Consider the following 15,509-nt stretch of genomic DNA (forward strand, 5'->3'; position numbering starts at 1 on the left):
GCCTAATTATACACAAATGAAAAACCATATACTAAAAATTTCAAAAATTTTCATGGCATACTATGAAGGCTACCACTGTATTTTTTTTTCTAAGATTGACAATAAGTCTTAGAATTTCACTCAAAATAATTAGTAGCAGTAGTAATTTTTTTAGATAAAATTTGACTTCATCTAATATTTTAATTATGACCACCTTTGCTAGTGCTCCTGGTTTTGTTCTTGTTTTGTTGTTTTCTTTTTCATTTAAAGACAAGTAAAAACAATGCAGACATATATACATACAAGAACTAGAAATACACTTGCCTTCAGGGCAGAAACAGCCATCCATGTAATGTTCCTCACAAAGGCTGCTGACTTCCAAGTGTGAGCAAGTATCCATGCAGGGTGAGCTGCTTTCTCTATAGACCATGTTGCCAGGACATGTCTTGTCTGAAAAAAATGAATGTGAAATGACCCACTCACTTCACACAAGTGGTGCCCCAAGCCAGGCTCAATTTTGCAAAATATTCTTAATATTTTACTGTTCCTGAATTGTTTTCCCTGTTTGTTTGTTTGTTGTTGTTGTTTTTCCTTTTGTTTATGAATTGTCTTACCTACAGCATCAGATCTCAAGCTTTTTAATAGGAACATAATTTCTACTAGCTGAAAAAGATTTCTTAATAACAAAGGTAACAGAAGAAAACAGAAAGAACACAGTACGTTGTGTATTGCACTACTGGTATGTAATTCATGGCATATGCCTGTAACTTGGTAAACGAATAATTTATTTAATTGTTTCACAGTGCTACACCCAGGAAATATTTCTTTGTAAAATGTATATAGCTGCTTACAGCAAAAGTTCTCTGTCCTCCATTCACCCGGCCGGCCACCTGCATGTGAACACTGGCGAGAATACTCAGAGATGGTGCTGCAGAGGCAGAAGGAGTCCTCATTTCCTTTACATGAACATTTGTCCTGCATGCAGGCTTGGATGTACATTTCCAGATTAAGGCGTGAGTGACAATCAGCAAATGCAGAGGAGGTCAGCAACTTCTCACATTCATCACGCTGGGAAGGAAGGGTAAAAGTATTTAAGAGACTTGTAGGCACCTGAGCTTCTACACGCTTCCTTTTCTGGTAATTAAAATTGTGATCTCCTGAAGAGATTTATACAAGAAATGAAGAATAAACCATTTGCCCTGGAATGGATAAAGTCTTCCCATCTCTTCACAAACTAACATCTCGCAGGGCAAGGATGTGTCAATGTGACCAGGAAAGTGAAGTTCACTTGAAGTTAGGCATACTCACATGCTCATTACAGCTTGGGAGAGCTTGAGTTTCATCAGGATCTTCACATTCATCATTGGGTTTGCTGATCTTCTGTAAATTCCCATACGTAATTGAATTGTAGCTTGCAACTGTGAGAAAAAAATTAACAGGAGGTCTTACTAAGAACAAAACATCAGCAATAAGGACCATCTGATTCCTGAGATTCTACCAATGAAGGAAAGCAGTTACTATGATACCATCTCTGTCTGTCAGATGCGCATCTCTGTTCTGAACTATGTCTATTTTAAGTGTACTTAACTATTTAAACATCATAACAAGAAAAGAAGGCCAGCAGAGATGAGAAGATGATGCACCTGGAATGACAGAATCTTAGATCGAGAAAGCAGCACTGGTTCACTCTGGGACAAACACAGCAATATCTGAGGTAAAATGTGCCCTCTTGTGATGCTCCTATACACAATGCTTATGAGCCTATATTTTGTGGTATTTGTCACAAAGCATACAGTATATACATACATGACATATATGACTCACCTCCACTAATAAACTCATTGTAGATTGGAACTCCATTGTAATCCCCACAAAGACCACATGTCTGGTTACCAAATTTGCTGTCCAGCTCCACCTAGATAATGGAAAGAAAAAAAAAAAAAAAAAAAAGAATTTTGTTCTGGAGCATGAAGACCTTCCAAAATATGTTTAATTGAAAGGGAAGTTGTTAAATGACAGAACAGACTGCAAATTCAAAACACTCCCAGAAGCTGTTGTTTCTTCACTGCAAATTCGTTTGTAACAGTTAAGAAACAAATAATCGGATGCAAAAAAATTAAAAAAAAAAATAAAAATAGATGGGCCAAAATGTTCTTTATTTTAATAATGACTATAAACACCATGCTGATAAAGATGAAAAGTAAAACATTCTGTAAATTTCAGTACTTTTTTTTCCCCTTTTTTCTTAACTGCTGGGATAAAATTTAAGCCACGCTGAAAATTAGGCAAGCAGATGATGGCAGTCTTCTAAAAAACACACGAAGAAAAGATCAGATTGTGAAGGTGTTACAGCAAAAGCATTAGCTATTTTTCAGAAATCTGCTTCTCCCTTTCTTTTGAGTTGTAAGATAATCTGCACACCATATTACTAACTCTGTCACATTCCAGAGACAGGAATTTTACCTTTTCAAAATTATATACTGTAAGTACCAGCTGGATGAGTAAGTCTAACAGTCTAGCTCGGTTCAGTCCATGAAATTATACTTCTATTCAGCCTACAGTGGTCTGTGAAACCCAGGAAATGCTAATTAAAAATAAATGGATTTTACATACCATCAGTGCATCTTCCTGATTCCATATGAGGATTAGACCTAGTTTGGCATAAACCTTGGTATAAACGTCATTGCTCTCAATGAGCAAACCAGAGCTGTAGTAAGGTGTCTTGACACTAGCAAGAAAATCAGACTGCATTAGTACAGAAATATAAAGAGTAACATGAACATCTATTATATGCCAAACACCCTAATGAATGGAGAAATCAGTCTCTATCTCAATTATAGGTCTTATGCCAGTCACTGTTCAAGAGGCATGAGGACAACACCCTTAATAATATACTTTAACTTTTGATTACCCCTGAAGTAGTCAGGCTGTTAGACTAAACTATGTCTGTGGGTCCCTTCCAACTAAATTATTCCATTCTGACCCTATCTGCACAGGATGTATTGTTTTAGTGAAACACACAATCCTCTTTCTCTGATCTTCGACAAGATAACTTACTGTCTTAAATCATAAAACAGCATTAGAGGTAAAAGGCTCCTTCAGAGCACAGACTCTTTTAAGAAAAAAAAAAAAAAAGTCAGATCTCTTTAACTTAATTAAAGCAAAATCCATCATCATTTTGGCATTAATAGAGGATATTCAAATGCTCATTAATCCTATCACAGAATCACAGAATGGCCAGGGTTGGAAGGGACCTCAAGGATCATGAATCTCCAACCCCCCTGCCACATGCAGGGCTACCAACCTCCCCATTTAATACTGGACCAGCCAAGACTCCTTACCAAAGGAATAACAGCCTAAATCAAAGTTTTCTACATTAAAAACTCTGGTAATCATTCCAGAGAGAATGAATGTTCCTTTAAAAAGATCTTCCTCTTCAAGAGAGAATTCAAAAAGCACAGGCTAACAAAAGTGGTAGAAAAATGTGAACAGAAGGATGCAGGTTAAGAGGAATTCAGTAGTTTGTTTCAGTAGTTAGCCAGTTGTTCTCAGTTGGCAGGACCAAGCTTATTAACAGTGACAGTAAGGCAGTAACATGACAAAAGATATATTGCAGAAGGCTAAGTATAGATGCTTTTGTTTGATAAAGAATCAACTCATGAGACATCTCTCCTATACTTCTATATCTGTTCTACAGTACACTATGTCACAAGTCACACCACTGAAATTCATTCAGCAATAAAGGCATTGTAGCAAGCAGCCTTAACCTATAAAATCTAAAGGGCTGCAGTCTGTTCAAGCAAAAATAGTGTACACTGGAATCCAGACAAAGTAACCAGTACATTTTCTACCCATTTGCCAGTACAATTATTGTCTACCAGGATTCATGTATCTGTGCACATCTCTATGTAACTAGTATTGTGAGTGGGAGAATTTAACTCCTTATTACATATAACTGGGATACTTCCAACTATTTATCTCAGGCATTTTTCACATGGCCAAATTATTTAGGCATATAAATACTAGGCAGGAACTCAGAAGCTATTATTTCTACTGTTGGCTGCACTGTCCATCCTTCACAATGAGGCCTTAATAGATTGTGGTTTTAGAGAGGGATTATAGAACACTGCACAACTTTTCACCTCAGATATTGCAGAATGAGATATCTCTCTTTATTCTAATACCAGGACATTCCAGTGCATCAGGTACCAAAAGCCAAATTCATATATTTATCTGCTTTACAGATTTCACTTCAGTGGTGTGAAATACTATTTTTATATAGCAATGGATCATACACCATTTAAAGAGTAATTTGAAAATTAAGTTCTATAAAAATTAAATCCTGCATGCAGTAAAAACCTGTTCTACAAGCCTCTGTTCACAAGGGATCTATTGTTTTATGAATAATACCTAAGATAAAAAGAGGTCTGATCCAAGAAAGGATTTCTAAACATTTTTCATGGAGCTCTTTTTATGATCTGAGTACATGATGAGGGGCTTTTTTAATCTGGGACAAGAATGCATTCTCTATAATTTCATGTCATTTTGTTATGTGTTCTGGTATGATTCCTGGAAAACTGATTGTTATCATCTAATTTTGAGCAGTTTTTCATTGCAGTGTATTTCACACTTCAGATCAAAAGCTAACGTCAAGACAAAATCCGATCCTACACTGAAAATAGATTTTTTTCCTTTTAATTATCTTAAGATATACTAACATCCACTTTCTTTCACATTCATCCTGCAGAACTATGTCTTAACCTATGAGTTGCTTCACTTCTTTCAGTCTACATATATATATACACTCTGAAAGGTTAGGTTAAGACACAAGTTGAAATGAATAATGATGTCAGGCTAATTCCTTGTGTGACCATATTACTGGAAAAGTTTTTTCACGATACATATTATTGCCACATACAAATCCCTTTTTTGACGTACACTCTCTCTGCCATAATTGCAAGAAGAATGGTTACTGGACTTTAAGGAAATTCTTATGAATATCAGAAAAAAATACGTCTACTTCCAGGAAGAGAAGATTGGATAGAAACACAGTTTTACTTCTGAGGATTTGCTAGACAGGCCATCTGCTAACATAAACACAAGGCGATACCATAAAACGAATGAAGTTACATCATTTCACAACAGTGAAAGATCTGGCTTACGAGCTGCATTTTGTTTCCTGCACAATTAGAAAACGAAAATTCACTAAAGGTTTTTTCTGTCTTGCATTTAAATCATCCCTTATGCCCATGTAGAAATGACTATTAACAGTAAAGCTCTTTCCTAAAGCTGTTTTTATGCTGGATTTCTAATGTTTTTTTATTTATTAGTAGAAACACTTTTAGCCACTATCCTATATGGTATATAGACAGATGTGTAAAGAATCAATCCTGTTTCTATCTTCCCAGCACCTTTACACTAAATGTACTTACATCCGCCCATCCACAACAGCCAGTTTGGGCTTGAGGTACACGGTGAAATCCGTGATTGTTATCAGGATATATTGGATCTCAGGGTGATTATTGCTGTTCAGAGCACGCTGAATGTGGACAGAGAACTCTCTGTAAGAGTCTTGGCAGTCAGAAACAAAGTTATACTCGCACATGCCAGGAAATTGATAGATATCTCCATCAAATGTTTTGAAATGGTTGTTCCCCCAGGTGCTGCAGACATAGTGGCCATGATTTCTTGTCCTTCCTGTTAAGTTATGAAAAAGAAACAGTCAGGAAAGTGAAATAAATGAGCTAGTCAAGAAGAGTTAAGTATTGCAGTATGCAGGAGAAGACATTTGCAATTACACCCATGGTGACTCCACAGATCTCAAGTTTCATTGAGTATCTGCATACTAACAGAAGAAATGCGAGTATCTAAAGGAAAACAAGATGTTAACAAACACTGGTGGGACTTGAGTATACCTTGTAGTCCTCACTTGAGAAGAAGAAACTTGCCTGCATGAGATTGGTATATTTACTGTCTGGCCACTAACAAGTTGGTGCATTGGTTTGCTTTGCCAACATATGAATTTATTATGAATCGCAGTAATAGTTTAGCAATGTTAAATATTCCTAAGAGTTCTTTTCTTCTCTGATGCAACATGCACTTGAAAGGACACAGCACTGTGAGTCCAAGAAGGTTCCACAACTCTTCTGGAGGGCAAAAAGGATTTCTATTATCACATGCCTCTGTAGGAGATAGGGCAGAGAATAATTGGGGTAGTAGAGAACAAAAAAGCTTATGCTCTGAAATTCATTCCCTCCTCAGCCATGGCAAATATCAGGATGCTGCATATTAGGGCTGAGAATAAAAGCAGAGCATACTTGGGAAGCTTGCCAAGGTAACAAGCACACTTACTACTCATCTCCACTGGGCTTTCTTGCAATGTTTAATTTGAGAAAACAGAACTATCATGAGGATGTCAAAGTTATTGCACTTTGATGGTTAGCAATAACAAATGTATCCAGCCTCGCTGGCACTACCAAAGCTTACATGCTTCTCTCTCCAGAAGGAAGGCTACCAATTCTCCCAGAGGTCACAAGTAGGATCAATGCAATCCAATTCTTCTATCATTAAATTCAAGACACAGCAAACAAAGATCAATATCCCAAGCCCAACCACTGCACAAAATTCATAACCTATTCCTATAAAAATAGTTCCTAGTTTGAGAGTTCCATTTCAGTACTTCTAAGTTGATAACATACAGAATAAATTAGAGCTTATAGCAAAGAATTATTCATGTCCTGAACGACAAAATGAGCTTTGTCTAATGTTAGTACATTGACTTCAGAAGAAAGCATTTACATTGTTCCAAAATAACCAGGTAACACATAATCACCTGCTTTCTTCACTGCTGTAACAATTAACCAAACAAATTCTATAATTTCCTACTGTCCAGCGGTTGCAATACCTAGGAAGCTCTCAATATATGGAAAGAAAAGTAACAGCGAAAATATTTTTCAGGTACTTCAAACAAAAATTAGTGCTTTAGATGCCAATCACTCCAAAGAGAGTAGTATCTATCTGTGTTGGCTAAGCCATGCAGCCTTGGTATTTGAAAGTTAAAGAAAATCAAGAGATCTTAAAACTCCATTGTAATATTTAAATGTATTTCCTCTTTCTACCTCTGCAGTGATATTTTAATTCTCCCCTCCCTCATTTCCAGGAGATGATCCATCATCATACTATTTCTAGAGCTTACCTTTTCTTATTTCACTCGCATTGGAAAGAGCCAGCCAGAGCACAAGAAGGCTGGCAGCTCTTAGCCCCATGGCGGCTAAGGTGGGTGAACTGCGAATACCACTGAAAGCATTTCTTTATATAATATCCACTGATGCAATTGATTCTATCTCAGGGGAGGAGATACAAAGGGAGGAGGAAAGAGGAGGGGTAAAAAAAAGTAGGTGTGCTATTTACAGAAGATAAGAAGTAAACAGATAGGTATTTTTCAGAATAAATGAAAAAATTTAATATAGAGGAAATGGTATAATATTGATTCAATGATCGCGCAATGTTTTATTGCTTTATTTCTTTCTCCTACAGGATGCTATGTTTTTAAATCCTTCTAACGCTTATGCCAAGCTTACCCTTCATCAATTCCTATGACAAACTGAATTCTGGTGTGACTGAAAAAGGAAATCCCTTGAATGAAGTTTAGAATGAGATACGCTAAATCATGGCTTCAAAGACAGAGGACTTTCATCTTTCACCATCACACTGAATAATTTCTGTAAGTATTGAATGGCTCCAGTAAAGTTCCTTGTAGACAACAGTAACTGTTGTAAATAAAAGTTACGAGATGGTGCATGGTAACATTATTTTGCAGACAATTGTTGGACTCCATTTATAAAGATGTAGGGAGTTCTTAATACAATATAAAGCCAATATTGTGTCCAAAATGAAATTGTGCTGAGGTGTCAAGAAAAGTTCGAGGAATTCACAGAACATGAGATGTTCTACCAAACGCTGTTGAGATGCAACAGAAGAAAACATCAACAAGTGTTGTAGAGGTTCTCACAATATGCTAAGCTATAGGAAAACCAAACACTCCCCATTTCCCTCACTGCAAAAAATGGAAAAATTGGAAAACATTGCTGTTCACGCCAAATAAGAATTCAGGCTTATTTTCAGACAATTCATTCTTGCTTACCTTCTACATGAATGTAAGTTTCCAGCCTACTGTTCCACATTTGATCACAGACAAAAAAGCTACAGGCTCAGCTTTGCTTTAAACAGAGAAAAACGCAGAAGAAAGCAGAAAACAAAACCAGGTACCAGTTCAGAAATATATTTCATATGCACTGCATTTTGCTCTGAAAAATTCCTTAGAGGAGATGCTTCTGCAACTCTTTTCAGAAGGCTCCTTGAGGTACAGTATAATTATTTCAACAGATCTTTATTAATACCGTTTCTTTATAGCACTAACAGCTTACATCGTACAACTCTCAGGCCAGGCTCTATTTTCTCACCCAAAGTTTCTCACTGCAGTATCATGATATCTCTAATCCTCCTAATTGTTCTGATCATTCCTTATTTACATAGCTCAAATTACAAGTAAACAGAACTTCTATACTTTGTAGAACACAAGGAAACTCTTCACTTAGCCCTTTTGGCTCTCTAGTCAAGTATAAACACTCTTTTGTCATGAAAGCATAGTTTGATTTCTTTTTCTTTGCTATTTTTACCACAGACAGCCTAGACTCACCCCTAACATCTTCCTGTTTTCTTTCAATACATCTCAAAAGCTCTTGGGCTTTCTACTTCTCCTATTTGAGGATGCAGATTTGCCCACACATTGGGTATCTTTCACTTGACGGTCCTAACTGCATTTTAGTATTTGCCCTTCTCTCCTGTGAGAGTCTATCACTAGTAAAATATATAATTAATTTTCCTTCATGGAAAATAAAAATAAATAGAGTCACTGCCATTTAGAATTCAGAGAAAAAAGAAGTAACAGAGACCTCCCCTTGATGGTTACTTTTTTCAGGTCTTAATTCTTGTGACATATCACAGGCATCCCAGCTAAAGATTTTCTTTCTTTTACACCGCCAAAACTCTCTGTTCAGAAACGTTTTGTAAAAATTCTTATGAGATATCTGAAAGTTTTATTCCCAATTTTTCTTTTCCTTCCTATGTTTTTTCCAGATAAAGTCCTGTCCAGAATTACTACTGTCCCCAAAAAATAGGTCTCTATGACTGAATTCATACACAGTCGTTAGAAATTTTAACAGCAGTTGTTCCACTGATCCAGCAGATCTGACCCTTTTTCTATTCAATTGGATATACTCATAAGTACAAACTGAAAACTTCCTATTTCCTTTTCAGGTTTCTTCACCAAAAAACTTCCTCATTTGAAACAAACCTCATTTATTTCCTAGGATTGTGAAAAGTAATCATCTTTACCCTAAAGACATACCATCCCTCTATTCAATATGCTCGTGTTTTATTCCTAAGCACAATTCAAAATGCCCCTTTTTTGTGGCTGTTATGGATAATTTTAACCCCTTGAAGAGCTACTCTTAGCCAACCAGTACTAGGTATTAGTGCCTGGTTTTGTCTATCCCAGCTCCAGCCTGAGCATGATCCTATCTTGGGCTATACAGATAGAACAGCAACACTTCCCTTCTGAGGTCTTTCCAGCATGAATAAATTCTCACTGACACTCCTTCTGATATATAGGAAGCTTAGCTCACTATGACACCCCAACTTGGAGAATAAGAGAATTAAGCATGTTTTTGAACACTGCCCATTCTTACAGAAACATACTCAGGTCAGCACAGCTGTGATTATCTGGAAGTGAGCATAGCTCTTTATCTTCACTATTCATAAGTATTCAAACTCTCGCTAGCACTGGAAAGCATCCTGAACTGTAACTTTTGTTTCCTTATTGACAGAAGGGTAATGCTCCTGCCTAACAGCTGCTTTATATACCTGTCAGAAACAATCAGTAGTTGAGGTACACAATCATAGCTTGCTTTGTGTCATGCTCAACCTTACAGCTTGTGGCTCTACGTATTTTTATCCAGAATAATCTTACAGTTAATGGATACACATCCATATTTCACTGTAAATTGCCTGACAATCTAAAATAATCAAACCGTTTTCGAACAAAGATAACTCTGCTTTAATGTTAGCATCTTTGCATAAAGTTTATGGGGATTCTCTGCTGCTAAACCAACATCAAAAGTCAAAGTTTATTAAAAACACTGAATACTGCACAGCAATTGTGTTTGTTACATCAGTGGATGCAGAAGGACGGATGAAAAATAAAACCTGGCTTTTGAGCAATGGTTGCATGAATGCATCAAGAGTCACTTAAACTTTTGTGACAGCATTTCTAATCATTCCATTAGCTGACTTAATGCTTATATTAATTAGAGCTGAAATTTATTTTGCAGTATACTTTTTGTTCTAGGAAGAACAAATCTCTTTTCATGAATTTTATGCCTTCTCGTATCTGTTAACGCACCAAGAGGAAGTCTCATTTCAGTCTTGTCACCACAATGCCAGAATGACCACTGTACAAATCCCTCAGAAATCAAAGGATCAGAGGTTGGCAGGGTTGGTCCATCTGGTCCAACTCCTGCTCAGTCACAGACACCCAGAGGAGGGTGTCCAGAACTACATCCAGATGGGTTCATGTTCTCCAAGGAGGACAATGCACAGCCTCTGGGCATCCTGTGACAGCACCCCAGTACCCGCACAGCACAGAATTGCTTCCTGATGGTCAGAGGAGTGCTAGTTTGTGCCCACTGCCTCTTGTTCTGGTAATGGCACCACTGAGCAGAGCCTGACTCCATTCTCTTTGCATCCTTCTTCCAGGTGTTTATGGACATTAGTGAGATCCCCCTGAACCTCCTCCAAACTAAACACCCCCAGCTTTCTCAGCCTCTCTTCACAGGAGAGGTGCTCACTGTCTTGGCAGCCCTGCACTGAATTCTGTCCAGTATGTCCACATGTCTCTTATAATAGGGGAACAGAACAAGGCAACAACACCCCGTGTGCCAAGGAGAGGGGAACGGATCACCTTCTGAATTTCTAGTGATAATTTGCCTGATGCAGCCCAGAATACCATCGCCCTTCTCAGCAGCCAGAACATATTGCTGGTGTTCTATTCATTACAATTATGGTCATTAAAATTGTTGTCTTTTCTTTTGTATTCCTGACTTGCTGCTCATCACAAGTCAACAAGGCAGTCAAGTCAAGAAGTTTTACATCAGTTACGTTGCTCTGCAGAAAGAGCTCCAGGATTTCATTCTGCATCCTGTCAGCATTTCACCTGATCACACAAAGCCTTCCACATGCCTATTCAACTGCATAACATAAACTACACTCCATGTATGTCAAGCCAAAACTCCCTGGCAGCCATCCTAAAACAGCTCTGGCAAAATACAGGCAGATCATGAGTAAAGAAATGTCTGCAGTACACCTTTATGAAAAGAAAACAGAATGCTGAACAGAGGTGAAAGAATCTTAAAGTGATGAAGCAGAAGTACTAGAGATGCATTTCATTTTTATACATTTAATACATTTTCAGATAGACTAACCTCAAATTATCAATACAAAATGAACATGTCTTTATAAGGAGATATAACTGATATAAAATAACTGAAATTCACAAGTTTATATTTTGTACCTTCCTAGAAAATTAAAAACAAGTCACGAAAAAATGTGCCTGTAATCAACTTACTGCTCTCTCAGACATTTTGATGGGTACATCACTGGCTGCTGTTTTCACAAACAATTCTAATACACAGAAGGCCCACATATGCAACTAACAGTCTGATTCCTATGTCAAAAGAATAACAAAGATGTTACTAAAACCCACATAATTCTGATTATCTGACCTCGTCCTCCTTCTGGGATATCATATCACACAATTAATAATTTTAATTTTATCCTAACATATCTGATGTCTGATTGGAGTAATCTCAGCACTACCTTCACTGGGAGCTTAAGCAAGTCTTCAAGTTCTTGCCATTCCTTTATATTCAGACAAATACACTTGTGTAAAATATCTACCAGTGCTAGCTGGAGTATAATTTTTTAACACGCCCTTCCTTTAATGGTTTTGCATAGAAATCAGATCCATTTTCCACTTGTAAAGCTTCCTTCTTTTAGTCAGCAAATCATCCCCTATTTTAGAGACCAAGATTGCAAAACTTTTCATTCTCTTCCAACTAAGTACAAATTGAGATAAACATGAGACACAATTATTGGGATTAGGAACAGATGTTGTAAGTAATCATCTCAACTAGTAAACTTCCCTGTTAACACTTCCTTTCTAGAAATAGGTTTGTCTGGGAAAAGACTCAGCCAGACAGTTTCTATTGCAGTACACATGGAAAATGAGCATTTATAAAAGGATTAGTACGGTTCTCATTAACTCGAGCTTCTGTGGGACTTACTGCAGGCAAGTGACATGAAGGGATGAAACAGAAAGGGCATAAAACAGATTTCATTCCTCATTCCTTCTTCACCTGCAAATTTTACCTCAGTGGAGTGGGATTTTCCTAACTCTTTATTCTCTGTCTAGGAAACACTGGAAAGAAAATTGCTGGCAAAATATGCATTTTTCTTCCACCATCCTCTTAAGAAACACTTTTTTTCCACAGGAAACACAGCTCATAAAGAAGCTGGGAAACGTCCTGTGCAAAGCACGTGCACCTAACCTGCATTCTCTGGATGGAGTCCAATGTTAAGAATTTGAAAAAGAAACAAAGTGAACTTGCTTGCTTCAACTGTCCTCCACTAATGGTTTCTATTATCTCTCTCCTTGTCTCAAAATTCCTGATGACATTTGATAGTGAAACTGAAGTAAATTTGCTTTTACTTTCCATTTTCAGGTATAATGGGGAATCTATCTCAGCTTACTGCCACAATTAAAACCAGAGAGCAAAACCCTTTGCTTTTCCCCTTCTTTTTGCAGTGGTATATGGATAGAGCTTAAAAGACAACATTCACTATGAATTATTTTTTTACCTTTCAAAACTTGAATTTTTGAACGACCTTCCAAAAAATAGCTTGAGTGCCTACTAATTATGGTATGTTCTCATACTTCACAAAATGTCCTGCCTAATTACTTGGTTGATAGAGTAAACCCTTCCCATTTTCCTAAATTCTAAATGAACAGCTTACCCAATGGAATGCAATCAACACTTCTACAGACTTCATTGAATTTCATCAATTTAAAATTTCATATTAAACAGCTTAGGTAAGCAGTATTTTGAGCCACAGTACAACTCTGGTGATGGTTTCAGAGGACTGTCACTGAGGAAACTTGACTTCACCTGCATGAATATTTCAGCTAAGAATATTTAGTCTTACTCCTCCCACCACCACATACTACACTTGCCACAGTTAGGGTAAACTTCAACAACTTCAGTTATGTAAACAAGCAGTTACATAATTTATTGTGCCTAATGTTGCGTGTCAGGAAAAAAAACTACGTCAAATGCAAGAACGCATCTGATTCATATTCAAGTCTTCCAGCTGCCACGCACATTTTTTATTTAACAAAGTTATTTTATTATTAACTTTTGAATCATCAGAAAGGCAATACTGTAAATAGAGAGCACTGTATCATGGAAACATGGTGAATATGCAGGTATACACTGAAGAACGCTGAGAGTTGCAACCTTTCTCACAACAAAGGAATGAAAGGTTGGATGGACTAAAAAATATTTTCCTTCAAACACTTCCATAATATCTTCTACTTTTTGTATTTATTTTCCTTGCATTTGCAAAATTTGAATCAGATAAAAAACTAAAAATCAAAAAGAGAAAGGAAACAAAATAAATACTTTTGTGCATTCCTTAATGCTTCTTCTTTTTAGTTATTTTTTTTTAAATGATAATTCTCAGAAGTCAATCATCTGCACTATAAAAAGGTGGCAGCAAGACTGAAATTCCGCACCATCCAGTGATGTATCACATCTATTAGGAGTACCTACATGCAAATTTTGGAAAGGCCAGAAGGCCTGGGTAAAAACATAAGGAATGAAAAATATGATTTTAATTTCAAGAAATCAAGAAATTGAAGCCCGAACCGTTTCCCAGAGTACCATGATACTTGACAGTTTTAATGTATGCCTCCACAAAACTCCTACCCCAATATTTAGAGCTAAAGAATTAAACGTGCAGCTGAAATGCAGAGCCACAGAAGTATTTAGGCAATCCACAGCATAGGTTCAAAATCATATTTACATATCCAGCATCCTAAACAAGCTGCTGCAAGAGCAAAGTTAAAAAAAAAAAAAAAAAAAAAAAAAAGTTCAGGTTTGTCTATATTCCAGCTATTTCCTGTGGACCATAACTAATACCTTCACAGACATGATCTTCTCCATGAACATAACACTCCTTTATTGCGTAGGTGACTGAGCACCAGCACAGGTTGCCCAGAAAAGATGAGGAGTCTCCTCCTTGGAGTGTTTCACAAGACACAGTCCTGGGCACCTTGCTCTCAGAAGAGTTGGACCAGTTGACCTCCAGAAGTCTCTTCCAACCGAAGTCATTCTGTTCTACAATAGGTGCTTCATGACTTCAAAAAAAAACTGTTCTGTTTCTTCAAAACAGCTTCTTTTCATCCTACAGTTCACCAATTACTCATTCAGAGAAGAGTGATATACCTGAATCTGTCTTGGGAGCCTCATATTCACATCTATTGTAAAAATACCTGAATCTCTGGACTTCTAGGCTTCCTTCTATTTTTGGAACTCTTCAACTTTGCACAGAATACTTAAGAGTTTCATCATTCCAAAGATAAGGAAAGTGGGAGTAAGGATGGCAGAAATTAGAAGATGTGCCCACGAGAAGAGATTTTGTCTCAGTTAATCCAAACATTTGGTACAAAACAGAGGTCACATCCTGGGAAAAGCAACTTTGGTATGGATATAAGCTCAAATTGTTTAAGACCGTTCACAAAAATATTTCTGAGTTTATGCAAAAACAAAGATTTTAAAAAAAGTTAAATTTGTCTCTTGAACTGAACAATAAGACTAGTTGAATACACCATAGCAGACTCTTGATGTGTTGGGAGAGGAGTAAAAGAATATGCAGATGAAAAAGTAAAAGTATCATTCTCTGTGTAATTTGAAGAACACTTTTTTTTTTTTTTTTTTGGCAATGCTTCCATACGTTAGAATCATTATAGCAAAATAATATTTCATAACAACTCTGTAAGGATGTTTGCTGCAAGCAAATAGCTTAATAAACATGCTAAATCAAAAGCAGGCCCAGGAGAGTATTGATATTATCTTCTCTGTACTTTTCCAAGGCAGACCAGAGCAGAGCTTCCAGTTAAGAACAGTACTTCATCAATATTACTACAATAAAGTGTCGCTCTAGTCAAGCAAACACACAATTAGACAAAAAGCTTCCTTACTACTTCTGCTGTGGTGGGGTACTGTTGGCTGGCTACAAGACCCTCACTCAGCATCATTCTCACTCCCTCTTCTCAGATGGGCAGGGGGAGGAAATCGGATGAAAAAGTTTATGAGTTTCAAATAAAGACAGAGAGATCGCTTATCAGTTTTTGT

General features: G+C 37.0%; 2 protein-coding genes across 2 annotated transcripts in view; one reads left to right on the plus strand and one right to left on the minus strand.

Annotated features, from left to right (window-relative positions):
• Positions 1-7,259, minus strand: part of MUC2 (mucin 2, oligomeric mucus/gel-forming) — a 110,463-nt gene extending 103,204 nt beyond the window's left edge. The window contains exons 1-7 of the mRNA XM_085223834.1: positions 7,175-7,259; positions 5,412-5,676; positions 2,593-2,707; positions 1,804-1,894; positions 1,288-1,397; positions 831-1,047; positions 304-429 (exon numbers count right to left, since the gene is read on the minus strand). Of these exons, the coding sequence (XP_085079960.1) occupies positions 304-429; positions 831-1,047; positions 1,288-1,397; positions 1,804-1,894; positions 2,593-2,707; positions 5,412-5,676; positions 7,175-7,244 (994 nt within the window). The 5' untranslated portion in view covers positions 7,245-7,259. The remainder of the gene's footprint in view (positions 1-303; positions 430-830; positions 1,048-1,287; positions 1,398-1,803; positions 1,895-2,592; positions 2,708-5,411; positions 5,677-7,174) is intronic.
• Positions 7,260-7,771: 512 nt separating this feature from the next.
• The window catches only part of MUC6 (mucin 6, oligomeric mucus/gel-forming), a 79,161-nt gene continuing 71,423 nt past the window's right edge, over positions 7,772-15,509 (plus strand). The window contains exon 1 of the mRNA XM_031553375.2: positions 7,772-7,781. Coding sequence (XP_031409235.2) covers positions 7,772-7,781 — 10 coding nt within the window. The remainder of the gene's footprint in view (positions 7,782-15,509) is intronic.

The sequence above is a fragment of the Meleagris gallopavo genome, chromosome 5, assembly GCF_905368555.1.
Source record: "Meleagris gallopavo chromosome 5, MGAL_WU_HG_1.1, whole genome shotgun sequence".
Lineage (NCBI taxonomy): Eukaryota > Metazoa > Chordata > Aves > Galliformes > Phasianidae > Meleagris > Meleagris gallopavo.